The sequence below is a fragment of the Baudoinia panamericana genome (assembly GCF_000338955.1).
Source record: "Baudoinia panamericana UAMH 10762 unplaced genomic scaffold BAUCOscaffold_7, whole genome shotgun sequence".
Lineage (NCBI taxonomy): Eukaryota > Fungi > Ascomycota > Dothideomycetes > Mycosphaerellales > Teratosphaeriaceae > Baudoinia > Baudoinia panamericana.
Window position 1 is genome coordinate 112,938 of NW_006911263.1, and position 25,718 is coordinate 138,655.

The 25,718-nt window shown below is 56.1% G+C and overlaps 13 protein-coding genes across 13 annotated transcripts; 8 read left to right on the forward strand and 5 right to left on the reverse strand.

Annotated features, from left to right (window-relative positions):
• Positions 1 to 280: 280 nt before the first annotated feature.
• On the forward strand, positions 281 to 3,619 carry BAUCODRAFT_71160 (uncharacterized protein; the record flags this gene model as incomplete). Its single annotated transcript, XM_007678765.1, has 2 exons — positions 281 to 2,548; positions 2,729 to 3,619. 2 exons carry the CDS (start codon positions 281 to 283, stop codon positions 3,617 to 3,619), a joined length of 3,159 nt encoding a protein of 1,052 aa, XP_007676955.1.
• A 186-nt stretch (positions 3,620 to 3,805) lies between these two features.
• Positions 3,806 to 4,781, forward strand: BAUCODRAFT_493799 (uncharacterized protein). The gene is made up of 2 exons (XM_007678850.1): positions 3,806 to 4,333; positions 4,395 to 4,781. Exons 1-2 carry the CDS (start codon positions 3,992 to 3,994, stop codon positions 4,563 to 4,565), a joined length of 513 nt encoding a protein of 170 aa, XP_007677040.1. The 5' UTR covers positions 3,806 to 3,991; the 3' UTR covers positions 4,566 to 4,781.
• A 181-nt stretch (positions 4,782 to 4,962) lies between these two features.
• Positions 4,963 to 6,347, reverse strand: BAUCODRAFT_493994 (uncharacterized protein). Its single transcript, XM_007678851.1, has 2 exons — positions 5,302 to 6,347; positions 4,963 to 5,095 (listed from the first exon to the last, which is right to left on the reverse strand). The coding sequence occupies exons 1-2, from the start codon at positions 5,931 to 5,933 to the stop codon at positions 5,071 to 5,073; spliced, it is 657 nt and encodes a 218-aa protein (XP_007677041.1). The 5' UTR covers positions 5,934 to 6,347; the 3' UTR covers positions 4,963 to 5,070.
• Positions 6,348 to 6,472: 125 nt separating this feature from the next.
• Positions 6,473 to 9,407, forward strand: BAUCODRAFT_34311 (uncharacterized protein). The gene has a single exon (XM_007678570.1). The coding sequence runs from the start codon at positions 6,762 to 6,764 to the stop codon at positions 9,198 to 9,200; it is 2,439 nt and encodes an 812-aa protein (XP_007676760.1). The 5' UTR covers positions 6,473 to 6,761; the 3' UTR covers positions 9,201 to 9,407.
• Positions 9,408 to 11,048: 1,641 nt separating this feature from the next.
• BAUCODRAFT_148462 (uncharacterized protein) lies at positions 11,049 to 11,737 on the forward strand (the record flags this gene model as incomplete). Its single annotated transcript, XM_007678852.1, has 3 exons — positions 11,049 to 11,386; positions 11,439 to 11,591; positions 11,647 to 11,737. 3 exons carry the CDS (start codon positions 11,049 to 11,051, stop codon positions 11,735 to 11,737), a joined length of 582 nt encoding a protein of 193 aa, XP_007677042.1.
• Positions 11,738 to 11,808: 71 nt separating this feature from the next.
• On the reverse strand, positions 11,809 to 12,448 carry BAUCODRAFT_494030 (uncharacterized protein). The gene has a single exon (XM_007678853.1). The coding sequence runs from the start codon at positions 12,285 to 12,287 to the stop codon at positions 11,961 to 11,963; it is 327 nt and encodes a 108-aa protein (XP_007677043.1). The 5' UTR covers positions 12,288 to 12,448; the 3' UTR covers positions 11,809 to 11,960.
• Positions 12,449 to 12,466: 18 nt separating this feature from the next.
• On the reverse strand, positions 12,467 to 12,922 carry BAUCODRAFT_34315 (uncharacterized protein; the record flags this gene model as incomplete). The annotated part of the gene is made up of 1 exon (XM_007678571.1): positions 12,467 to 12,922. A coding segment is annotated over exon 1 (169 nt), but the record flags the coding sequence as incomplete, so codon positions are not given.
• A 155-nt stretch (positions 12,923 to 13,077) lies between these two features.
• Positions 13,078 to 15,204, forward strand: BAUCODRAFT_90294 (uncharacterized protein). The gene is made up of 2 exons (XM_007678826.1): positions 13,078 to 13,157; positions 13,218 to 15,204. The coding sequence occupies exons 1-2, from the start codon at positions 13,122 to 13,124 to the stop codon at positions 14,889 to 14,891; spliced, it is 1,710 nt and encodes a 569-aa protein (XP_007677016.1). The 5' UTR covers positions 13,078 to 13,121; the 3' UTR covers positions 14,892 to 15,204.
• A 71-nt stretch (positions 15,205 to 15,275) lies between these two features.
• BAUCODRAFT_34318 (uncharacterized protein) lies at positions 15,276 to 15,765 on the reverse strand. Its single transcript, XM_007678572.1, has one exon. It carries the CDS (start codon positions 15,673 to 15,675, stop codon positions 15,343 to 15,345), a length of 333 nt encoding a protein of 110 aa, XP_007676762.1. The 5' UTR covers positions 15,676 to 15,765; the 3' UTR covers positions 15,276 to 15,342.
• Positions 15,766 to 16,213: 448 nt separating this feature from the next.
• Positions 16,214 to 19,085, reverse strand: BAUCODRAFT_108956 (uncharacterized protein). The gene has a single exon (XM_007678854.1). The coding sequence runs from the start codon at positions 18,624 to 18,626 to the stop codon at positions 16,695 to 16,697; it is 1,932 nt and encodes a 643-aa protein (XP_007677044.1). The 5' UTR covers positions 18,627 to 19,085; the 3' UTR covers positions 16,214 to 16,694.
• Positions 19,086 to 19,748: 663 nt separating this feature from the next.
• Positions 19,749 to 20,468, forward strand: BAUCODRAFT_108959 (uncharacterized protein; the record flags this gene model as incomplete). Its single annotated transcript, XM_007678855.1, has 4 exons — positions 19,749 to 19,994; positions 20,104 to 20,184; positions 20,236 to 20,284; positions 20,335 to 20,468. 4 exons carry the CDS (start codon positions 19,749 to 19,751, stop codon positions 20,406 to 20,408), a joined length of 450 nt encoding a protein of 149 aa, XP_007677045.1. The 3' UTR covers positions 20,409 to 20,468.
• A 180-nt stretch (positions 20,469 to 20,648) lies between these two features.
• BAUCODRAFT_494213 (uncharacterized protein) lies at positions 20,649 to 22,571 on the forward strand. Its single transcript, XM_007678856.1, has 3 exons — positions 20,649 to 21,472; positions 21,542 to 22,035; positions 22,090 to 22,571. The coding sequence occupies exons 1-3, from the start codon at positions 20,947 to 20,949 to the stop codon at positions 22,138 to 22,140; spliced, it is 1,071 nt and encodes a 356-aa protein (XP_007677046.1). The 5' UTR covers positions 20,649 to 20,946; the 3' UTR covers positions 22,141 to 22,571.
• Positions 22,572 to 23,392: 821 nt separating this feature from the next.
• On the forward strand, positions 23,393 to 25,671 carry BAUCODRAFT_58044 (uncharacterized protein; the record flags this gene model as incomplete). The annotated part of the gene is made up of 2 exons (XM_007678732.1): positions 23,393 to 25,147; positions 25,363 to 25,671. Coding segments are annotated over 2 exons (2,064 nt in total), but the record flags the coding sequence as incomplete, so codon positions are not given.
• Between the last annotated feature and the right edge of the window lie 47 nt (positions 25,672 to 25,718).

Sequence of the window (25,718 nt, forward strand, 5' to 3'; positions counted from 1 at the left end):
GCCCACGATGCCAACATATACAAGTCGCCCGCTCGCGAAAGCTGCGTTACCCAGGCAATCACGAGCGGCAACAGTTGACATTGTTGCTGCGTAAGATCATGTCTCCCGCCGCTCACCTCCAAAGTGCACAGGTTGATGTGGGGCTTTTCCATTTCCATCTTTGTACCTGCATGACGTACAGCACAGTCTAGTGAGTCGCATGCTCGATTCCCTCCAGCTCCCCCTCTCTGTCTCGTTGAGTCTCTTGTGGTAAGGAGTTGGTTGTGGAGATAACCGCAAGATGAAACAACGCTTCTCCTCCCTCGACGTCAAGGTCATCTCGCACGAGCTCTCCAACAGCCTCGTCACCCTCCGCCTCGCCAACATCTACGACCTCTCTACTCGCATCTTCCTGCTGAAATTCGCCAAGCCTGACCACCGCGAGCAACTCCTCGTCGACTCGGGCTTCCGCTGTCACCTGACGGACTTTGCGCGGGCGACCGCCGCGGCACCTTCGCCATTCGTTGCTCGCCTCAGGAAGTTCTTGCGGACGAGACGAGTGACGAAAGTCGAGCAGATCGGCACAGACCGCGTGATCGAGATACAGTTTAGTGAGGGGCTGTACAGACTGTTCCTCGAGTTCTACGCGGGTGGCAACGTTGTACTTACCGACAGCGACCTGACGATCTTAGCCCTGCTGCGGACTGTTGCCGAGGGAGCGGAGCATGAGCAGTACAAGCTAGGTCTGAAGTACGATCTATCATTGCGGCAGAACTATGGTGGTGTGCCTCCACTGACAAAAGAGCGCGTACGTGACGGGCTACAGAAGGCGATTCAGAAGCAGGAGGCTGAAGCGCAGAAACCTGGGAAGAAGATCAAGAGAAAGGGTGGGGATGCTTTGCGGAAGGCGCTGGCTGTCACGACCACGGAGTTTCCGCCTATATTGCTCGATCATGCTCTACACGTGACGGGCTATGATCGGGAAGCTCAGCCGGAGCAGGTAGTGGCAAGTGGGGAGCTGCTAAATAAACTGGTCGAGAGTCTGCAAGAAGCTCAGAATGTGGTGCAGGAGATTACGAGCGCGGCGACGGCCAGAGGTTACATTTTGGCGAAACCTGGCAAATCTTCAGCGCATCAAGACGCAAATGGCTTGGTGAACAGTGATGCAGGGCTGCTCTACGACGACTTCCACCCGTTCAAGCCCGCGCAATTGGCGAGCGACCCATCTATCACCTTCCTCGAGCACGAAGGCTTCAACAAAACCTGCGACGAGTTCTTCTCCTCGCTCGAAGGGCAGAAGCTGGAGTCAAGACTGCAGGAGCGTGAAGACAATGCGAAGCGAAAGATCGAACAGGCAAGGCAGGAGCAGGCGAAGCGCATCGACGGGCTACAACATGTCCAAGAACTGAATGTGCGGAAGGCGCAAGCTATAGAAGCGAACGTCGAGCGAGTCGAAGAAGCTGTAGCCGCTGTGAATGGTCTGATCGCTCAAGGCATGGATTGGATGGACATTGGCCGGTTGATTGAGAACGAGCAGAGCAGACATAACGCTGTAGCGGAGATGATCAAGTTGCCGTTGAAATTGTACGAGAATACAGTAACACTACTCCTCTCCGAATACGCAGGACTCGAAGAAGACTATGATGATATGGCCGACGAGACGGAAAGCGAAGAATCAGAGGATGAAGCCGACACGCAAGCCCCGAGACACACAAGCAAGCCCGAAGAGAAGCGCTTAGCCGTCGACGTCGATCTCGCTCTTTCGCCTTGGTCCAACGCGCGGCAGTACTACGACCAAAAGCGCACAGCAGCTGAGAAGCAGGAGCGAACCGCTCAAGCCTCGCAAAAAGCACTCAAATCGACCGAACAAAAAGTCATGGCAGACCTGAAGAAAGGCCTCAAGCAAGAAAAAGACGTCCTGCGACCAGTGAGGAAGCAGATGTACTTTGAAAAGTTTAACTACTTCATCTCCTCCGACGGCTATCTGGTGCTCGCGGGTCGAGACGCACAGCAGAACGAAATGCTGTACCGCAGGTACCTGAAGAAAGGCGATGTCTATATCCATGCCGACCTCCATGGCGCAGCCAGCGTGATTGTGAAGAACGATCCACAAACCCCGGAAGCGCCTATCCCGCCTTCGACGCTTGGACAGGCGGGTAACCTCGCCGTATGTACGAGTACGGCGTGGGATAGCAAAGCCGTCATGTCGGCTTGGTGGGTGGGGAGTGAGCAGGTTTCGAAGACGGCGCCGACCGGAGAGTACCTGACGACGGGAGGGTTTGTGATCAGAGGGAAGAAGAACTATCTACCGCCTGCGCAGCTGTTGTTGGGGTTCGCTGTGTTGTTCAGGATCAGTGAGGAGAGTAAGGCCAGGCATCTCAAGCATCGGTTGCGGGATGCTGATGACGGAGAAGCACTTGGTGGGAGGAAACAAGGTGAGGCGGAGGCTGAGCACGCGCAGGATGTCGGGGACGGTGACGATGACGATGACGATGAGTTCCCAGACGCAGATAAGGCTGTAGCGATCGATGAGGACGAAGACGACGACTTTCCAGATGCGCATCAGGATGTCGAGGTTGGTAGAAGCCAAGACGATGCGGAGCATACCCACTCAATCAGAGGTGAGGACGATGGAGCTCAAGACGACGATGACGAAGAAGATCATGAGCAACATAACGGGGACCATGTTTTTGCACGGAGCAACCCACTACAGGTCAACGGGCAGGCTTCCGGCCATGGCCATAGCGAGTTTGACGATGCCGGAGACGATGATGCAGATGGAGGTGACGAGGATGATGCGGAGAGTGAGATAAACGAGCAGGTAGAAGGCCAAGCTGCCGCACAGCCAAGTGCGAATGGCGGTGTTGGAAGCAATAAAGATCCTGCGAGAGATCAGGAAAGCCGGACAGCCTCTGCGAAACCGAAAGCCACACCACAAATCCGCGGCAAGCGTGGAAAGGCGAAGAAAGCGGCGCAGAAGTACGCAGAGCAAGACGAAGAAGATCGAGAACTCGCCATGAAGCTCTTGGGCTCACGTGCTGCTGCTGAGAAGCGGGAAGCGGAGGCCGCCTTGAAAGCGTCCAAGACCGAGTCGACGGAAGAAGCTCGAGCTCGACGCCGAGCACAGCATGAGAAGGCACAGAAGGAAGGTTTGGAGGCGGAGGAGATCCGCCGATTAAACCTGGAAGAGGGCGTGGAGGCGGTAGATGATGAGGAGGCTGCGCATCTCACTCAGCTGGACAGCCTGGTCGGCACACCTCTACCTGGTGATGAGATCTTGGAAGCCATCCCTGTGTGCGCGCCATGGGCCGCATTGGGGAAGTATAAGTACAAGGTCAAGATGCAGCCAGGTCAGCAGAAAAAGGGAAAAGCTGTGCGGGAGATTCTGGGCAAGTGGGTGAAGGATGCGAGTGATGGGAAGAAGATCGATCAGCAGAGTCAGGATTCGGAGAGGATATGGCCGCGAGAGGCAGAGTTGATCAAGGGCTTGAAGGAGGCGGAGGTGGTTGGTGTGATTCCGGTGAAGACGGTGAGGGTCATGATGAGCGGTGGTGCTGGCGCTGGTGGCGACAAGGGGAAGAAGGGGGGTGCGGGGGCGAAGAGCGGTGGGAGAGGGAAGGGGAGTAAGAAGGCGCGATGAGCAACCCAATCCACGCACGTCTCTTCCCACACAAATCCAGCCACGTCGATCGAATTTACTGTCCTCAGGCATCGATATGCATGTGCGGTGGTTCCTGCCGTCCGACCACCTTGATGGCAGGCTTGCGAGGGAAGGCGCGATGGCGCTATTTGAAATACTGCTGATCGTGCCTGCCCCTCATCGCGGCCCCGCGCACGTCACTTGCAGCGAGCGAAGGTCTGGAATTCCAAAAACAAAGACACGCAGGTTACATATCAGACCCCGGGCGTCTGTCCCTTCAAATACAACTCATACACATACACTGTCCTTCCCCACTCGAACCTCATTCAAAAGCCATATCCACCTTACAATTTCCGAGCAACCACAGCAACAATGTCATCCATCATTCAATCCGTCCTCGGCTCCGTCTCGCCTCTAACCAAGGGCAGCAAACTCCCCACCACCCCGCTCAAAGAAACCAACCCGGAGCAAGCCACGGTCAACCTCAGCCAACTGCACGGCAAGAACATCATCGTCGGTGTCCCCGGCGCCTTCACCCCTCCCTGCTCCTCGCAAGTCCCCGGCTACGCCCGGCATGCCGATGACTTCGCCAAGAAGGACGTCAAGGGCATTTATGTCGTTGCTGTGAACGACGCGTTTACCACGCAGGCGTGGAAGGAGAAGTTGGGGGCGAATCATCAGCTGGTGCATTTTCTCGCTGATGATAATGGGGAGGTGAGTCGAGCCCTCTCTTGCTCCTTAGTGGGTGGTAGTACTAATCAGTTTACGATTGTAGTGGACCAAGGCTGCGGGCATGAGCTTCGACGCCTCCGGCCTGCTCGGCAACCACCGCTCCAAGCGCTACGCTGCGATTGTGGAGAACGGGGAGGTGAAGGAGGTCTTCACGGAGGATCAGGCGCCGGAGGTCACGGTGACGGCTGCTGACAAGGTGTTGAAGCACTTGTAGATGAACGGCGGAGGTCAGAGGTCTGAGATGGCCTGCCTTGCCTGCAGCAATACTTTACCACAGTAGCGTTGCGTGCAGAGAGTTTGCGATGAGATGTCAACCGGGTACTGCAGAAGCGCCACGAAGTAGCGGTGTCCAAGCAGAACGACCTAGAGTCGTGCTTTGTCCACCCGACTCGTGCTATGCCTTTCACGTTAGTCAAGAAGCTGCCACTTCCATATGGACTCGTCTGAACGCTGTAATGAAGATTGACTGCGACATGCTGCTTCGTGCCGAAACCTGTCGGCATTGATTTGACATCTCACTTATTGGGTATCTCGAGCACCATCACCTTCACCTTCCGCGCTCTCATTCCCGTCACTGGATGTAAGTCTTCCTGTCTCCCAGGCAAGCAAACACCAAGCATCTGCGACTGAGCCACCGTTTTGCCGATGCGATACCATTGCCCTAACGCCTCCGCTTACGTAATGCGTGTACTGTACAGCAACCGCACGCCAGCCATAAATCAGAGATCCGAGAACTCGCCGCGCCTGTCAAAAGTGAGAATCGTAAGCCTTCATTCCCATCATCTACAGCGAGAAGTCAGTGTGACTGTGCGGGCAACGCGAAAAAGAATGTAAGAACAAGAGAGCCTGCCCCACACCCACGCAAACTGACATGATGCGAACACATCGCACACCATACCGCCAAGGCCCCGCCTACTCATGCACAAGCAAAGAGCTGGGAGGGAACTTACCGATAACCACCCCCGCTCCTCCTTGTCTTCCTCCTCGGCGGCGGCGCCCCACCACCCCCAAGGGAAGAATGCTCCTCAATCACCTCGACAATATCATCCCCATCCACCCTCCTCTCCATCCTCGGCGGCAAATCCTCCACAATCACCGTCTCCCTTATCCGACTAGGTTCCCTCGGAGGGGGAATGTCACGCACAATCCGCTCCGTCCGGATCACGCGTTCCCGTCTCGCGGGAGGGGAGCGACTCGACATCTCCGTGCGTCGACTGCGGTGACTACGTGGACTGCGCGAGCGCCGCCGCACGACGACGTCTTCTTCCTCATAACGGTTGGAGGTGAGGAAGGTGTTGCCTTGGCTGAGACTCCAGAAGAGCCACATGAGGAGGAGGAAGCCGGCGACGGAGCCGAGGACGATGCCCACCACGGCGCCGGGGCTGGGGCCGGAGTACTGGTAGTATTGGGGGATGGCGGGGAGGCCGCCGCTTTGTCGGGGTAGGATTATCGATCGTGCTAGTTTGTGAAAACTCGCGGTCGTCGCTGAAGAGAGGGATTGCGCGGCGGAGCTGAGTAGTTGTCGCGAGTCGAGGATGCGGGAGTCTGCTGCATGCCGTTGGATTTGCGGAAGCGCAGGCATTGCGCCTGTTTGGGCGGGTGGGTGCCGTATCCGGGTCGCCTTTCACTGTTCGTCTCGTCTCGTCTCGTCTTGATTATCCCGACTGATCGTCCGGTTGTGGTGCTTAAGGTTGGTCGCTGTGTTGTCGCGGATCGGGCCGTGAGGGTGTTCGTACTGCCTTCAAGTGGTCATAGTGATGTTGGCAGCAGCGAAAGAGTAGTCAATGGCAACAATATCGTTAGAACGAGCGACGTGGAGGAGTGTATGCACAAGCAAGAGAGTGGCAGCAAAGACGTGACGCACACACAACGTGTGCATGGTTCGAGTCGTCGGGCGCGTGGCTGGAGAGTGGCAGGTAAAGGGCTGCCTCGGCGAGCCGAAAAGCCGATGGCATCTTGAAACACGACCAGTGCTGGCGCTTGCAGTAGCTGCTATACCACCGCAGGCGCATTATCACCTATAACTCCAACCAGATGAGACAATGTGTTGTCAATGATATCTGGGTGAAGTGATTTGATGGGAGATGTGGTGGCTACATTGACCACATTCATTGATCGAGGGCGAGATGTAAGTGGCGCATGTGGGTGGCGGGGCATCTTCGACATGTCTCAGTCAGCTTGACTATTGTACACTATAGCGTCCACACAGTATCAACACAACACAACACAGTACATCCACTCGCGCCTATTATGGTCTATGTCGCTTGCTTGGTCATCACATATCACACCCACAAGCCGACCTTGAGTTGTAACGTAGCTTGTTCTCCGTCGAATCCAGCAGCCTAGCTTTACCATCTGCCTACAAAGCGCACTCTCTTTGTTCATATATATCCCCTCCCTCACCTACAACATGTTCAACAGGGACAACCTCTTCGGCAGTCGTGGCCAGCAACCACCACCACCACAGCCTCCACGCCAGTCCATACCTCAAGCGCCTCGCCAGTCTGACGCCCGCTTTCAGGCACCTGACCAGCAATACAGAGACGCCCCACCATATAACCAACAAGAGAAGGCGATGCGGGCGCCACCACAGTCACAACCCATGCGCGGCATGCAACTACGGCCGACAAAAGCACCAGACAACAGCTTCACCTTCGGCAACATATGCGCAGTCTCCGCGCAAGACATCCCTCCAGCTCACGACGGCGACACATACCTCCTGCTAAACGGACAGTATGTCCTTTCCGCAAGACCCCTACCCTCCTTCCCACGAGGCCACATCAGTCTGAACGACCCGCAACGGACGTGGATGCAAGTCGCGCTCACAGACGTCGTGGAGGCGCAATCTTACGACCCCTTCAGTCACGGCGCGCAAAGCTATCTGGGCGCTATGGATGTGGAGGTTGCCTTTGCCGGTAAGAAGACGACGGATATACCGTACGATCAAGACGAGCTGGCGCAGGCGTTTGTGCACAATTTCAGGAACCAGATCTTTGCGCCGGGGCAGCAGTTGTTGATGGATTTTAGAAGTGTCCCGTTGCGGATGACGATTAGAACGGTGGAGTTGGTTGATATATCATCTCTTAAAGCATCCTCGGACGGCGCACGGCAGTCCACCAGCCCGCAGGCGAGAGGTATCCTAACGCCGGAGACAGCAATCAACTACTTCAAGGATGCGCGGTCAGGTATCAACCTCAAAGGCTCCAACCGTCGCGCCGCGGCCAACTCGATTGTCCGACCCGACTTCAAGTTTGAAGACCTCGGAATCGGCGGCCTCGACAAAGAGTTTAGCGACATCTTCCGCAGAGCCTTCGCCTCACGTATCCTACCCCCCGGTCTTGCGGAGAAAATGAATATCCAACACGTCCGCGGAATACTCCTCTACGGCCCTCCCGGAACAGGCAAGACGCTTATCGCGCGCCAAATTGGCAAGATGCTCAACGCACGCGAACCAAAAGTCATCAACGGACCGGAGGTGCTAAACAAATACGTCGGGCAATCCGAAGAGAACATTCGCAAACTCTTCGCCGATGCGGAAAAGGAGCAGAAGGAAAAGGGCGACGAGTCCGGCCTGCACATCATCATCTTCGACGAGCTCGACGCGGTCTGCAAACAGCGCGGTTCTGGCGCGGGAGGCGGGACGGGCGTCGGCGACAGCGTGGTCAACCAGCTGTTATCGAAGCTCGACGGCGTGGAGCAACTCAACAACATCCTCCTCATCGGCATGACGAACCGCAAAGACATGATCGACGAAGCCCTACTCCGCTCCGGTCGTTTAGAAGTGCACATGGAGATCAGTCTACCAGACGAATATGGTCGACAACAAATCCTCAAAATCCACACGTCGAAAATGCGCGAAAACGGCAAACTAGCCTCCGATGTCGACCTTGCGGACCTCGCAAAACGAACCCGCAATTTCTCCGGGGCGGAGATACAAGGTCTCATCAAATCGGCGAGTAGTTTCGCACTACAACGGCATATCAAAGGCGGCACCGTCGCCGCGCTCAAGGACGACGTAGTCAACATGCAAATCCGCATGGCCGACTTCGAGTCCGCGCTCCTCGAAGTCCACCCCTTATTCGGCGTAAGCGAAGAAGACCTCGACCGCTGCGTAGAAGGCGGGATCATCAAATTCAGCCCCCACGTCGACAAAATCCTGCAGAGTGGCCGGGACTTTATCAATCAAGTCCGCACGAACACGACACCCTTACTCTCCGTCCTTCTCCACGGTCCCCACGGTTCCGGGAAAACCGCACTCGCGGCGCGGATAGCGATGGAGTCCGAGTTCCCCTTTATTCGGCTGGTGAAACCGGCGGATATGTTGGGCATGAATGAGATCCAGAAGATCCAGCATCTGAGCAAGAGTTTCACGGACGCGTATAAATCTCCGCTGAATGTGTTGGTGTTGGATAACATCGAGTTGCTCGTTGATTGGGTGCCCGTGGGCCCGAGGTTTAGTTCGGCGGTGCTGGCCGCGATCAAGGGGTTGATGGAGAATAAACCTCCCAAGGGACGACCTTTACTCATCCTCGCCACGACGTCCGAGCGGACCGTACTGCAGCAGTTACAGTTGAACTTCATGATGCAGATTGCCGTCCCCAACGTCATGACGGCGCGGGAATTGGCGGGCGTGATGTTGGATGAGAGTATGGAGGGAGCGTTCAGCGAGGCGGACGTGGAGAGGGCGATTGGGGAGATTCGGGAGGTGACGGGCGGGGGGGAGGGGGTGAATGTGGGGATTAAGAAGGTGTTGTTGAGTATGCAGACGGCGATGCAGAGCCAGGATCGGGTGGGCCGGTTTGCGGAGGTGATGGGGGAGGCGGTTGCGGAGGGGAATGCTGGGGTGTAGATGGCATAGATTAGATGTGATGATGACTGGTATGACGGAGAGGTGTCAAAACGCCTGAACTACATTGCTTACGAGCGCTGATTTGGATGTGGCGGTGTCAAGTGTCAAGCCTCCGAGTGATTCGTAAAACGCATACTGTATCGCGGTTGCAGCTTGTGAGGGTAGTAGGCCGTCGCTCGGATGCTTCTCTATGGTGTCTGTCGAAGATCACAAAACCACCACACCGGCCACCTTAGCAAAGGTTTGTAATGCTTTATATCACAGAAGTTGACAGGATCGCTCGCGTGTCCATTATGCCGGAGACGATAGAAGACGGCATGGTGATGCTCAGACGTCCTCTAGCACCCTATGAAGAGATCGGAAAAGTGGAAAACCATTTCGACACTGGTTAGGCTAGACGGCACAGCGTGCTGCAAAACCTCGCTTGTGAACCACCACCACCGCATTCAGTGATAACCCTGCCGTTTTGGTGTCCAGAGTGGGAACAACACCTGCCGTGAACCTCCTTTGGGACACTGGCACTCGCAAGCGATTGGGATTGCTCATGCCAGGAACGCAGCAAGTGAGCACCCGGTATTTTGACGATACGTCCTAGTTCGTATGAGCGCCACGCCGTGTCATCGACAGGGTACCGTTTTTGATGCTGTCATGCCCGAGGACCAGGTAACGGAAACGCGTCGTTTTGCGACGGCGCAGTAGAGAAGTATGTCTGCCCAACGGAGGTTACGCGAGAAAAGGTGTGGGAAGATTTACCCGCTTCACCTGGATTTTATCGGGTGGAGGAGCAGGCTGCCCTGTGAGAATCATTTCGCAGTGCTACGAGGTTTCGCCCTCAGTTTCCGTATATACGTCAACCAAGAGTGCGTTCGATTATGCAAAGGCGTAAGAGATGGAGGAAGTGAAGAAGTTGTGGTGAGCTTCAGTCCATGACTTTTGACCCCTCGGTCTAATTCGGCCCGGCCAATCCCGTATGGCCGCTTTAACGTCAGCCTCTGACTACGTGGATATGCGAGAACGCATGGGAGGCGGATCGCTCGGTTGTACGCCTTTCAAACGCGCTGTGACAGCTGTAGGGGTGATCTTGAGGGCATATGCCGTACTACTCAAACCACGTGGGAACCACACATTGCCGGTCGTACAGCGTAGACTTCGCTCCGGAAGCGAGCCCTTGACCTCACGTTACCTTTCTCAGCCAACACATATTGCTCGCGCTGCTAGCTCACCGCAGGACATGGCACCCTTGCTCGTCAACCGTCTTTCGAGCCAGTCTTGTCTCGTTCGGGAAAGGTAGGGTTGTCCTCGTTTGCAGCGTGCAGATATCGCTCGCTTTCCTTGCAGCAGCCAGCTCTGTTAGCCGTCAGCATCACCCGCACCGCAACCAGACAGCTGACCCACGAACGCCGCGATAGCGGGCGAAGAGCTCCTTCCTACGAGCATGCAGCTAACGATTAGCCTTTCGGAAAAGCCAATGGCGGCATTTGTGTGCCCGTCTAGACTATGCCCATGCCCGGCTCAATCGGCGATATCGCCTTTGGTACAGTGCTCGGCGTGGGTAGACCCTTGCTCGGCGGAGACGTGAATGTGCTGATAGAGGTATGATCAGACGCTATCAACCTGGAGCTACTGATAGTGTGCATGGAAGTGGGTGTGCTCCTCATATCACGGGTAACAGCGGATGAATTCCCCCGGGGATTTCTGATGGGTATAAAGGTTGAGCTGGTGAGCAGCTGTGGCGAGTATCCTCCCTCTTCCGCTTCTTGCTCACACTGTCTCCATCTCGCCCAAATACCACGCTCGTCTACTTACCCACTGCCACACTACTTCTCACTGCCTGCGCCTCCACCAACAATGTCTACGTCGTACTACCAATACCAGTACCAGCCCACCAGCTCGCTGCCCGTCGGCGTGCCGGGTAAAGCACCACAACAGTCGTATGCTCCTCGCCACAACCGGAACTCATCGGCCTACAGTCACCTTTCCGCGTCGCCACCTGAACGGCCAGAGAGCGTATCCACTTCCGGTGCTGGTCTCTACTCGGCCGCCTCAAGCAGCTATGCCGGCAGCGACTACGAGGCTTCTACGACTGGAGCGACGAGTGTGGATCTGCTTGATTACATGAACGATCGACTGGCGCAGGCGTACAATCCGATTCCGCTTGATCAGAGTTTGGCCAAACAGGCGCAGATGTGATTGTTCCCACAACCGAGCCTTTTTGCTGTTAAGACTGACGGAGGTCAGGTCCGGCGAGCTAAACGCAAAGAACCGCGAATTGATGGCCTTACAAGCACAAGCGCGAGCCCGCCTTGCACAAACCAGGGCAAACTTTGCCGAGGGCATGAAGGCGGCGAGGGAGGTGCAACGAGATCTCGAGTGGACGCAAAAGAAGATGCAGTGCGTTTGCAGCCCGCTTTGTACTCACCTGCTGTTTGCTGATTTCTTTCTGCAGCGCACTTAACGCGCGAGCAGCACGAAAGTACCCGAATGAGTACCGAGCGGCTAGCCAGCGTTACCCACCGCCGGTCGATTACGAAGATTGAGTGTTGTTTCACGGCGGCTGTTCTGGCATCTCCACAGACGTCTGGGCGGCTTGCGACGGGGTCCCTACGAATCCCTGGATGATGGATCGTTGTGTTCAGAGCGCGGCGTTGAAAGGACGTCTGATCAAGCTCATTGACGGCCATGGCCAAAGCTCAGTCCCTTGCATCTGACTCGCTGCTAACGGCTTTACGTGCATGAACCGCTGCGGCTAGTTTCACACCATTACGCCGGCATGCCGGCATACTTTGGCAGGGTATTTGCCGAGTTCAAACGTCGGCCTACTGCAAGCGTACTGATCTCTGGCCAGTAGTGCGTCGGGTCTGGTCGTAGTTGCCGATTCGCCAGCGGGATGCTGAGGCGATGAAATGGCGTCCCGCAAGAGATTCGATATAGTCGCACAACGTTGGACGCCAATGCATGGGTACGTAGATTCCGGGTAGCACTTCTCGTCTCGTGATTGGCCCGTGGTGTAGGAGGTGTAGGCCGCTGCACGCTCATGAGCCCAGACTGTTCCGTGGAGGTCACGACGCTGTAGCCGTGTAGTCCCATTCGTTAGTCCGATATGGTTAGCTGCTGAAGAATGAGTGTTGTTCGTGAAGTATCGAGCAGAACATGCGCTTCCAGGAGGACAGGGATGAGGGCTCAGTGGACTTCTTCGACGTCGGTACTGCCGTGTTTAGAAGTTACCATCACGTCCACGGCATCATGACCGGGCTTTGCACCACCCACTCCCAATCTAGAAGAGTTTGAGCTGCTGTTGAGCTAAGCAGATATATGATTGTGAGAAACAGTACATGATGACAAGACAACATGCATCGGTCAAAGGAGGATTAAAAAGTTGATGATTTACCAAGATTCGCAGATGGAATAGTCATGGTTGATTCTTGTGTCGGTGATAACGAAACAGGTTTATCTGTCCAAGTTTTCCTGCACTGGCAGATGCAAGCCATTGAGACACGTGAAATTGCTGCTGTGAGGTCTTCCTGCTAGCAACAAGAGCAGCGAAACCGAAGGCTTTTACCGTAATGTTTCTCGCCGAGAATATGTAAATGCATTGTTGCTTCGACGCCTTCTTTGCAACATGTAGCAGTCCCCACAGGTGCAACGCTGTCCATGGCGATGAGAGACAGTGCCAGGCAATTGGAAGCAGAGTTGCAGTCCATGTCGAGAAGTGTATGACATTGTGACTGGATGATAGAGTGGAAGAAGATCTCTTGCGGAAGAAGGCACGGCTTCTCTCCGGCTTTGGAGTGGAGCCTCCGATCGCCGCGAAATCTTGGCATCCGCCTTTCCCATTTTTGTTGCTTCACCGCAGAGGCTGCACGAGACCAGCATCCACCATCACTCTTGCTATTTACTACACCCTCCATCCCATCATTGATCATGGCGGACGACAACGAAGTGCCAGAAGGCTTGATGGTAGCCTTCATACCATGATATCTCACATAGTGACGCCACGTATCTAACCGCTTATCGTAGGAACGACTCGCCGCCCACTCCAAAGCCTTCGAGTCCCTCCTCGCGCTCACACCCGCCCGCGAGTACTACGGCAGTCAGATTGACGACGGCCTTGATCCGAGCGAGCAATGGAACCGCAAGAAGCAGACGAAGGAGCAGAAGCGGGCGGCGAAGAAGGCGAAGCTTGATCCCGCCAACCAGAAGAGTGCGCTGGATATCATGAAGGAGAGAGAGCGGAAGCGGAAGAGGGAATTGGGTGAGGAGGACGAGGAAGAGAGCAAACCGGAGGAGCCGAAAGGAAAGAGGCAAAAGGCCGAGCCCAGTGCGGAGGAGGTGGAGGCGAAGAGGCTGGCGAAGGCGGAGAGGCGGAAGGAGAAGCTGATGCGGAAGAAGGAGAAGGCTGCGAGGGAGCAAGCGAAGAAGGAGAGGAAGAAGGCGGCGAAGCAGGAGAGCAAGTTGGAGGATCAGCCTCTGCGACTTGATGAAGACGATGATGGTGGGGAGCAGCCAACTGCAGCTGGTGATGACGTGGAGATGAATGGCTTCGACGTCTCTGGGCTAGATGATACGGAGTCGCGGGAAGAGTCGAAGCGGGAGGACCACCATGAAGACGCCGCATCTGAACCGTCATCTGCACCCTCGAGCCCGAATGCCGACAGCCCAGCCTTCGATGTCGCCACCAACCAGTCAACAGCTTCATCCTCATCGTCCATACTCCCGCCATCCGTCGCATCACAGCCAAAAGAGACCGCACCACCAAAGCAAGCTCCGTCAAGACCCACCATCACCACCGACCTACTTTCAACCACAACCCACTCGCGAACCGACTCCGTCCTAAAGCCCGCCTCCCCACCCTCGCGCACGTCTTCTCCCAAACTTCAACTCCCCAACATCGACACCCCCCTCCTCCAAGAACGTCTCCGCCAACGCATAGAAGAACTCCGCGCCAAACGCAAAGCGGACGGTCCCGACGGTCGTCCAGCACGAAGTCGACAAGAACTCCTCGAACAGCGCCGGAAAAAAGACCAACAGCGCAAAGCCGCAAAGAAAGAAGCCTGGCGAAAAGCCAAGGAGGACGAAGCGCGAAAACGAGACGAGCAGATCCGTGCTTCCTCTGGAAGTCCGATGGCGATGGACATGTTCAGCCCCCGCACGCAGCAACAGGCAGAGCCGAACTTCTCCTTCTCGCGTCTCGCGTTTGAGGACGGCACGGCGGCGGACGCATCACTCACCACCCTCTCCGAAGCGAGGAAACGCAAAGGTCCCTCAGACCCACGCACGGCCCTCGAAGCCGCTACTAAGAAACAGACCCGCATCTCAGGCTTAGATGCCGAAAAGCGGGCAGACATTGGGGAGAAAGACATGTGGCTGCACGCGAAACAACGCGCGCAAGGGGAGAGAGTGAGGGACGACACGAGCTTGCTCAAGAAGGCGCTGAAGCGGAAGGAGAAGCAGAAAAGTAAGAGTGCGGAGGCGTGGAAGGAGAGGGAGGAGAATGTGGTGAAGGGACGGGAAATGAAGCAGAAGAGGAGAGAGGGGAATTTGGCGAAGAGGAGGGAGGAGAAGGGTGGCGGTAGTGGTGGGAAGAAGAAGGGGAAGAGTGGTAGTGGGAGTGGGAAGGGGAGTGGTGGGAAGGGGAAGGATGGTGGGAAGAAGAAGGGGAGGGCGGGGTTTGAGGGGAGGTTTAAGGCTTGAAATAGTAGCACTGAAACGAAGTTTATCACGCCGAGACTACTGCTGCCCTTGCCGTACTTGAGGTACCCTGACCGCAGACGCACGTATACCAAGAGTGTCCCAAGCCGGAGTTTTCATTCGCTGAACTAAGACTATTGCTTTCAAGCCGTTCAACGGCAGACGCACGCCTATTCATTGTCCTGAGCTGACTTCGACGTTCGTCAATCCGGTCATGTATCGTCCAGAGCATGCTTTTCCCCCTCCCGCTAGAAGGTTGCTGCAGAGCGCCTGAGTAGTTAGGCAGCGGAATCCTGCTCCAGTCGGACAACCCTGTACTCGCTCCATGTCGCGTGGACACGTGTAGTCACGAGAACTTTTCGTGAACCACGACCGGCGAAGGCGGCGAGGTCGAGAGCGAGTGACAATTGGGTTCACCGTTTCGGACCTCCAGGTCTCCTTCGTCCTCCTGACCCTAAAAGCCGAAGCCTAGAGGCCGTGGAAACTCAGCGTCGGCAGGATATGGCTCGTGGCAAGCAGCCGTCCGGGACATGAACTTCTCGAGTGACTCGCTCGTTGCGATTTGGTCAAGGTCCTGTCCAGAGGTCCAACGCCTAAGTCTGTCGCCTCCGTAAACCAGCGGCCACTCAATGCGGTCTCTGATGCAGTTGTCTTGCCAAGAGCCCATAAAGATCGGCTTGCCGATCTTTTGTTGAGTGAAGACCGCACGCTTTCGACCCTTGGGTCGTTCGTGATCCCCAAGGTATGGAGAATCCAAAAAGCCGAGTGGCGGCTGAGTGAGATACATCTTGCGCCAGGAAGCCTCGGGGCGTTGCGCCGCAGGTGAGAGACCTGGCAGTTCGTAGCGCCAACCCCACGGCGACTCCAGCCCTCTTTCCCACACGTTGGCGCTGTAGCCTCCAATGGGTGACATGCGTATCTTACTGTACTGACGATTCTCATCGAACACAAGCCTGTAGAGTGTGATATTTCGTACAAGCAGGGAATTGGCAAAGACTTGCACACGCTCTAAGCCGAGCCCTTCAATGTCCTCATAATCAGGCGTGCCCTTCAGTTGGCGGGTTACAGCGGACTTCTCCGTCGGGAAGAGGAGGAAGCATCTGTAGTGCCGAGATCTGCTTCCGCTTGCATTCCACTTGGTATGGTGATAGTAGAAGGCAGCTTCGTTCGTCGCCGGGAGCATAAACAGCGCTTGCTGTAGCTTTTCAGACTTCGTGATCCAGGCTTTGCATGTGCGGTTGATCGCCTGTGCAAAGAGGAGGTCCTTCATAGGCAGATGGAGTAGGATCATCTCCAGCAGCTCGACGGTGTGGAAAACTTGTTGTCCAGCCGTCGACGTCGTTGCCGCTTCCGCCTGTGAAGCAGTCAGCTTGGGACTTGGGTGTTCGCTCTACACATTCATCACTTAATTCACCTTCGCCGCCATGTCGCGCGCGTTCGCCTGCATATGCAGCGTGTACTGTTGACGTTACTGCGTTTTGAACGTAGAGATCATTGTTGTGTTGCTTGAGAGTGCCGAAACCCAATGTTGTAGGCCGCGCTGACTGCAACCATGACGACGGGCACAGTGTGCGACAAACCTGTATAGGGAAGGCACGACGGGTTGCACCTGCCAACGCGAAAGCCCAAGGCAATACCGACATCTCCACGCCCTGTGATTCCTCGCACAGATTCACGCATGTGACGGATACGGCAAGACCGTGTAAGCAAGTTGTGGCATTTGATAAGTTGACTGTTGTTCGATAACCATGGGTATCACGTTACTTAACCAAAATCACCAGCCATCCGTCATGCGCGCATCACTTATTACCTCGTCAAAGTAGGTTTACTCGCCGTATTCACCGCCGGCGGCGGGCCCTCCATATCGGGATACGGCAACCTCCTCCCCAACTCCCCCATGTTCATAAAAGTCCTCGGCGCGCCATCATACGAACCAGACCACTGCTGCGGACTATGCGGCGTCTGCGGCGAAGTCAGTTGGTCTGGATACGGTAACGGCGTCTTCGGCGGTAAAGGCGGGGGCACATTAGGTCGATGACCGGAGTCGTGGCTATGTCGCGGCGAGGGCCCGTTGCTCGGAGTGGAGATGGGTAGTTGTTGGCCGTATTGGGGGGGAGGCCGTTGGATGGGGGTTCGTTGTTCGCCGTTGGCGGTGGGGGTTACTTCGTCGGCGTCGTCGGGGAGGACGGTGTATTTCTGGTCGGTTACGCTTGGTCTGTGGTCTTGAAAACCGGGTGCACTTGTCACGATGGTGTATTTCTGGTCTGCGATGCTTGGCCTGTGCTCGTAGGATTGCTGGGAGCCAGGTCGGAAAGCTTGGGGCTGGTAGTATTGATCGTCTCCGGGAAGCTCAGCTGCGATTGAGTCGTGGGGCGCTGTTGGCAGTGGCCTTTCCCACGGGTTCTGCCAGCTGGTGTTCCGCTCATGCTGGCCAAGTATCTTTCGCGTTTCAGATCGATCATGCCTTACCTTGGCAAGATGTATCCGGGCTAATTTTGCTGCGCAGCTCTGGTTTATTACCTCAACGTCATGCCTGTGCAGGTACGTTCGGGTGTTCGTGCTGATCTCCGAGAGTCTCGCCCACTCGTTCAAGCCAAACTCTCCGACGCCCACCTCGACATTCAACCGGTAGTAGTTGTCGACATTGACCTGCCGTGACCCAAGGTGCTCGCGCAGCATGTATTGATGCGTCTCTTCGCAAGCCTCCAGCTTCCTGATCAGCCTTCTTCGTGCCTCTGCAAACGCGCCGATCGTGCCACCCATGAAGCCCTCCCACCATTCTTGCTGCTGGTTATCGGTCCCTGGTGGTCGCTTGCCGGTGCCGATACTGACGAAGACGCCAACCTCGCGACCTGGCCATTCACTCTGTACCGCTTCGTCCAGAATCACAGGCGCAGGGTTATACTTCCCATTCCCTTCGTCCAGATAGACTGACTGACCAATTTGGATGGGCTTGAAAGCGAGGTGTATAGCAGACGTGGCACGGCCGGCCTCCCAGATGGTGCACTTGACATCCGGCGCCGGCTCTCTCCGCGAGTCGTATGATCGCAGTAAGGTGGTGGTTGCGGTCCCCCTCAGTACCGCAGTCACTGCCGTTTTCGTGCGAGACTCCCGCGCATCGTACAGCTGTGCGTTCGGGCTTCCAAATTGGCGTCCAAAGCCGGTGCCCATACGCTGCGCTATCGGACTAACACCCACCTGACTATATCTGCTGCCCTGGCTCATGGTCCGATGCGGCGCATCAGTGGGGCTGTTCACACTACCGCCGGTGGACGGCGGCGTCATTGGCGTAGCATTGGCGATTGTATCGTTGCCTTCATCCTCGAAGATCGTATGCTGGCTCACGCACTCTTTGATGACCTCTTCGAGCTTGCTCGCCTTAAACATCGTGCTCTTGTACGGTATGCCAGCGATCGTTTTGTCCGTTTCGAACGCTCTCCGCGTCATGCGCACGTACACGTCCTTGCAGGTATCGAGGTCAAGGCGTAGTCGGCCGAGCATGATCGCTATCAAGCCTCCAGTACCAGTGCCTGCAATTAGATCGAAGTGATCGCATGGCTTTGGGATCTCGTGCCTTTTCGGTGCTCTTCCTTCTGTCTCGACAAACGTCCTGTGCATTAATTCCTGCAGGATGATGAGCATCGAATAGCCTCTGACACCTCCGCCATCGAGTGACAATATGCGCAATGGCGGGCCTTTGGTGGTGTCCTTGCGCCGGAGCCTGCCTTGGTCGTCCATGCTGCACAATCGCTGGCGGCGCAAAGGCCGCAGGCTGGGTGGCCTGTCAATGTATTGGAAGCTGTTCCTCCAAGCTACGGCGGTGAATGGAGGAGCTTAGTACTCGGGGTCGCGTGAGGCGCCAAGGTTTCAATCCCAGAGCATGCGGCCAAGGTTGTGGAGAGATCAGTGCGAAAGGTGGTGAGAGAGGGGGCGCAGCAAGAAGCAAGAAGCCGTTAGATGTCGCAAGCCGGATTACGTTGGTCCAAATGCGCTATGTATGTTTATCGGCCTAAGTCGAAAACAGTACCCTCCCTCTAATCGCGATACTCAAGCGGAGACCGACTTCGTATATGTCTCGTATCCAAGGGAGTGTTTGAAGCCGAGTACATGTACCAACACAGCATCGACATGAATCCGTGGCCCATATGACGAAAGCCCCGCCATACTGTGCCTGATTGGCAATCGGCAAGGCTGAGGCTCGTCCCGGCGTCTGCCGGGGGCTACACAGCCACATCAAGGCGACCTCATGCCGGGATGAACAGCTAATGATGCAGTCATCATGGAGGTCACTCACCGCAATAGCTAGACTAAACGCTGCGTACCGGAGAGTGGACTCGGAAGGTGCTGCTTTCCAGGTATCGCCCGTCATCCTATAGCATGTACCGTGGCTGCAGCCACGTATTGGTCTCCCGACTGTGTCAGGTGGCCATCTTAGATACGACTACGGATATCTCGGACAGCAATGTCGACGACAGTAAAGTCGATGCAGCAGTTTGATCCAAGAGCAGGACAGCGCATGCTATTCACGTTGGGATGTCAGAGTGGTGGGAACATGTATAACAGCCACCGAGCACCAGTCTTGCCATTTGCGGCCGTACGGGCTCGAAAGGGCCCCATGTCTTCCCATGCTGTTGTTTCTGGCTGCGTGCGTACATACACATGCATGTGCCGTAGTTGTTTCGCTCCCAGAGCTGCAACAGAATGCGGGCGAAATTGAGGCAAATGGAGTGCAGTGAATGGTGCCTCAGGCTTCAAACCCGAACGATGCAGTCCGAGCTTTGTGATGCTTCAAGTCGCATGAGCTTCTTCGACTCGCCCATAGCCCGCTCTATTACACCTTGCCACCTCCGCTAGCACATCATGTACCGAACAGCCCTTCTCCGCGCAGCGCGGTCTGCCGCTCAAGCATCATCCCGCGTGCAGCGACCCGCCTTCCAACGAGCGATCCAAACCCCCTTCATCCAGCCCAGAATATCTACACCCGCATTCGCCATCTCCGCAGTGAGATGCTATGCCTCGTCATCTGGACTAGCACAGGAGGAAGTCACTGGGCGCATACTTGATCTGCTGAAGAACTTCGACAAGGTGAGTGACGAGGCGAGCAGGGTCCGTGAGGAGAATGTGCACTGACATTAGATGCAGGTTCAGGATCCATCAAAGGTAGCTTTCCGCGGATGCAGGGTAGTCTCTATGACCGTCTCTAACAGCTATCTAGCTCTCGCCTCAATCGCACTTCACGAACGACCTTGGGTTGGACAGCCTGGACACTGTGGAGGTGGTCATGGCCATTGAGGAGGTTGGTTGCATGCGGAGACGCGATATACAATTGGTATTGACAATATGGCAGGAGTTCAGCATTGAGATCCCAGACAAGGAGGCAGACGCGATCCACAGCGGTAAGCCGAAATGATACTGGCTGTAAGGGACGAAGCTGACACGCCTGTAGTCACCCAAGCGGTGGACTATATCATGTCGCAGCCTGACGGTAACGCTACCAAACCCTCCAGCCCTGTACAATAATAGCTGACACTCTCTAGCGCACTGAGGTGCCGATTCGAAGATATCAAGACATAAATGGATGCAGAGCAGTAGTTGTGGTGGAGAGGCGTGTGATCGGCTGAGGGAGGAGCCTGTTCAGAGGCGCAATGTACATGCTAAAGGCGGAGTGGGCGCATAATGCACTTGTACTATCTACTCTTGCCAACCAAGCTTTCGCGTTCGATGGATTTTCATATATGTCCATGGTCGCCAATGTAAGGCACACAAATTGTCCGTGCGGCATTGATCCGCGCAGGGGTTCAAGCCGCCGCCGACGAAACAGCTGCTTGTGCAACGTTCAGACAGCCACTTTTTGGCGTACCACTTCCAACGCGATCCACAATTACACAACACTCCACAAAGCAGTCGCGAATGCCGATCAAGGCAGGCTATAGCGTATCTGTACTGCCCAGACAGTGAACGGTTGCTCGAAACTCTCCGCCTTTAGCTCGACCAGCACCCAAGGGAGAGAGAGCCTCACAGCTACATAGCTATATACTGCCGCTCCTAGAACGACACCATGGCGTCGGCGTCAGGCTCAGGCCTGACCCGTCGCCGAGGCGCCGGCACCGCGAACACCGAATCCAACGACGAGAACGACAACAGCCGCGTCTCCTCCCCCACGCCGCGAAAACCCACCGACGACCCACGCTCCCCCGACACGGCCTACGAAAGCGGCTCGAACGGCCACAAGATCGCCTTTGACCCGCGCGACATCAGCGAAAGCGCCGAGCGGCTGAAACAACCCAAATTGACGCTCATGGAGGAGGTGTTATTGATGGGGTTGAAGGACAAGCAAGGGTATCTCAGCTTCTGGAACGACAATATCAGTTATGCGTTGCGGGGGTGTATAGTGATTGAGCTTGCGTTTCGGGGGAGGATAAGCATGCAGAAGGATTCCGGGAGGAAGAGGTTTCCGTTGCCGGATCGGGTGATTGAGGTGGTGGACGAGACGTTGACGGGGGAGGTGTTGTTGGATGAGGCGTTGAAGATGATGAAGAGTAGTGAGAAGATGAGTGTGAGTTCGTGGATAGACCTTATGTCGGGTATGTTTGAGATTCTGTTGGGGTGGAGTAAGTGTGGTTCTGGCTGACATGTGGTGTTGTTATTTCTAGGTGAGACGTGGAATCTGATGAAGATTGGCTACCAGCTGAAGCAAGTCCGTGAGCGGCTCGCGAAGGGATTGGTCGACAAGGGCATTCTGCGGACGGAAAAGCGCAACTTCCTGCTCTTCGACATGGCGACACATCCCGTCGCTGACGGTGGGGCGAAGGACGAGATCCGACGACGGGTTCGGGCAGTCCTTACGAGCCGCACCGTCGTACTACCAGCATCCCCCTTTCTGCCCGATGGCATCGAGTTCCGGTATCTACGGACGGTGGCCATGCTGTGTGCAGCATATGCGGCGAATGTGCTCGAGAATGCGCTGGTCACGCTGGGCCACGAAGCACGGGAACGAGCGTTCGCGCAGGTTGATGAGTTGCTTGCGGAGTATTCGCAATGGCCGTTTGGGAAGAGAGCGGGCGGCAATGCTGCTATCGGTGCTAATCTCGACCAAGTCATAAGGGATGAGGTCAACCAAGCGAAGGACAAGGAGCTGCAATTAGAGGTTTGTCATATCTGACCACGAGACTCAGTCGAGCGCTAACGGTTGGTTGCGTAGGTCGTTGCTGCGTGCTTGAACGTCTTCACAAGGCTTGATTCGCTACTATAGGCGAGAGTCGGTGGAAGGTCTACCACCTTCATCAGCAGTTCCGGCACGTCCTTGCGGGGAGCGAGAAAGCGCCCAAGCGCTTTGACTGCATCTTCACTTCGAACTGATCGCGAAAGGCTGTGAGGCACTATAGAGTGCCTCGGGTCATTTACTGTTTCAGCGACCGTCAGCATTGTTAGGAGCATGTGGCGTCCTTATCGCAAACGAACGGATCGTAAGGTCACGTGATGACTTGTTCAAAGGGAGCAATATCTGCAGGTTGCAAACCTATAGCGATATTATTAAGACTCCCGAGTGTTGTATCGTCTATCTTCATCTCCCCCCTTGTGCCCTACAATGATAGGTACATGTAGATCTTTGGGCCCCATCTCTTCCCTTCGATGCCAAGATGAAGCCGAAGCGAGGCGGGCTCGGCCGGGCGCAATCTCTCCGCTTTTCACATTCCTCACGCTCGTGTACGACGCATAAGTAACGATCCAATGAATGAGTGCCCGACGCCTCGAATGACCGATCGCGGATCTTCGGTACGCGGATAAGATCTTTCTCTCCCTTCGGCTGATTATCATCGCCACGTGGAAGGGTGCGGCGGCAAGGTGGGCCGCGGTTCTTGTCAACGCCGTTGCGTGGCCGAAAGTGGAAAGGGGCGGCCCTTGCTCTCGTCGCTGCGCTGCGGTCAGGCGGCGGCAAGTCGGGAGAAAGTGACTGACGCAGCGAAGTGTGTTGACACCGCCGCATTGGTCGCGCGTAATCTGGTTTTCCGCTCCCTCAGGTATGTCTCCCTCTCTCTATATCACCGCGTCGCTGGGTGACCAGGCGCACTTTGACTGCCCTCTGCTCCACGCGCCTCTCTGCTTGCTGGCTGGCTGGCTGTAGCCGTGCGGCTGGGAGCCTCGTTCCACCGCACTCGCAAGCATGGCCGAGACTCGCGCGAGCATTGTACTGACCTGCGGTGGTGCTAGTTGTGCGCGTTGGAGACGCTTTGGGTTGATGGTGGGCGACGGGCGCGCCTATCATCCAACTCCTCGCCGCCACCACCTTCCCCTCTCCCGCCATGTCTCTGCCAAGCGCCGCTTCCCATCGACCACACGCTAACGGAACCGCCCAACCCCCGACTGCGCATACTGCAGACAGTACTACCACCGAGTCGCAATCACATACAGATGGCAAGGACGCGATCTGGGAAGGCAAGCTAAAGGCGCGAGAGGTCATGGCCGCCGCCGGTGCGCCTACCGCCGGCACACAGCAGGCTAACGCGCCGACTTCTAATGTACCCAATGGCGCACCAATAGTGCAAGAAGGCCCTCAGCTGAGCAGGAAAAGATCGCGGGATGGTACCCAGCTGCCCATCAGCCGGCCGAAGCCCACGGTGACGGACCAGGATGGCACTGTCCATACCTACGATGAGGTGCTCCTTGATCGCTATGTCCAACGTGACCTGCTTTACTGCGCAACGATGAACGACCAAGAGCAATGGTCTCGCGACCTCATCAAGGACAAGGAAAGAGAAAAGGAGTTCTACATCACCGAAGTCAGGCAAGCGCGTCAACAAAATCCCGGTTCCGTTTTCGGCTATGGCTTTATGGGTTACGGCAACCGCCTTACGGACGGCAAGAGTCAGATCGTGTACAATACGCATCGTGGTCCACCGAAGGGTCGGAGGTCACGCGAACTGTATTACACCCGGAAAGACGGCGCGCAGCAAGCCGAGCAGCATGAAGAACTAGTACCATTACGACTGGACATCGAGCTGGACAAGCTGCGGCTGCGCGACACATTTACGTGGAACCTGCACGAGAAGCTCATCTCGCCAGAGATGTTTGCGGACTACTTGCTTGAGGACCTGCGCGTACCACCAGAAGCCTTGCCCGAAGTCTCTCGGCAAGTCAGGGTCGAGATGCATGACCAAATACAAAACTTCTACCCCCATATTACTGTGGAAGATGGAGCGCTCGACCCTGGACGGCCCTATCATGACCACAAGGACGACGAGATGCGGATACAGATCAAGCTCAACATCACCATTGGCCGTATTACGCTGGTTGATCAGTTCGAATGGGATATCAACAATCCACTCAACTCTCCAGAAGAGTTTGCGCGACATATGGCGTGGGAGAACGCGCTCTCTGGCGAATTCATGACTGCTATTGCGCACACTATTCGAGAGCAAAGCCAGCTGTACACGAAGAGCTTGTACCTCACCAACCACTGCTTCGATGGTCGCATAGTGGAAGACACCGAGCTCAGAGACAGCTTCCTGCCAAATCCGATCCACAGTGCATTCCGACCGCAGCAGACGCAGAAGGACTGGACGCCGTATATGTACGAGATGAGTGAGGCCGAGTTCGAGCGGACCGAGACCAGCATGATGCGCGAGCATAGAGCACAAAAACGGCAACTCAACCGGAGAGGCGGCCCAGCGCTTCCGGATCTGAAGGACCGACAACGGACGGTGAGGTCATTGATCGTTCACACTGTCATACCTGGCTCCGTGGAGACTTTCGAGACGACTGGCATACCAAAGGCACGGCGTAGTGGTAAGGGCGCCCGGCGAGCCGGCGCTCGTGGCGACGTAGATGTGGACTCCGAGGAGCTCGAGAGCGAAGACTCAGGACCAGAGTCGCCTGCGCCGTCCGCTATCAATCCAGGCACCACACGAACGCGCGGAATGCGTGGAGCTGCCACTGCTGCGCAAGCCGCCATGCGGGCTGGCTACGGCGCACGTTCTTCCACCCCTGACTCGCAAATTCTGGCACCACAAGAACCTCGCACAGCGCGGCGTAGCATGCTACGCGACGAGAGCGTTCTGGAGGACGAAGACCAACTCATCGTCAAGCTCAAGATCGGCAAAGCCAGGTACCGCGCATGGTGGGAAGACTACCAGGCCAAGAAGCGCGCGAAAGAGTATCCCCTTTCTGGGTACGCTTCCCAACCGCCTCCTCCCAACATCAGTCTCCGAGTGGCAACACCTAACCGTGGCGCCGCGAACACCACAAACACACCCCGCTCTGTCCCACAAACACGCGGCACGCCCCAACCGAACGGTCATCATCATCGCGGTCCTTCTGCCACACGTGGCATCACACAACCGCAGTATGACGCGCTGGGCCGCACAGAAACAGATCACTGGCCGTCCGCAGACGAGGCCCCTGTAAGTCACATCCCTCACTACCTCTATTCTCATATGCTCTTTTATATACTGTCAAACTAACGATCGATCTCTAGCCCCCACCCCCACCCTGGCTGCACACAGCCACCCAAACCCTCCGCGATCGGCATCCCGAATCCGACTTCGAGCCCCTCATGCGCCCCTACACCGTCAACATCTCCGACAACACCACCGTAAAATCCCAGCTCGACCCGGGAGCCTCCGCGCCCGCGGGGGTCAAAATCCACTACATGCCGCGGATACGGTGTAATGATTGTCCCGGGAAGCTATACACGGCCGAACCGGGCAAGGTGGTGGATGCGTTTGAGGTGCACTTACGCAATCGGAATCATAGGAACAATGTACTGGAGAGGCAGGAACGGCAGGGGTTGTAGATAGCTAGATCCGACGGGGCTGGCTGCTGTATGATGGT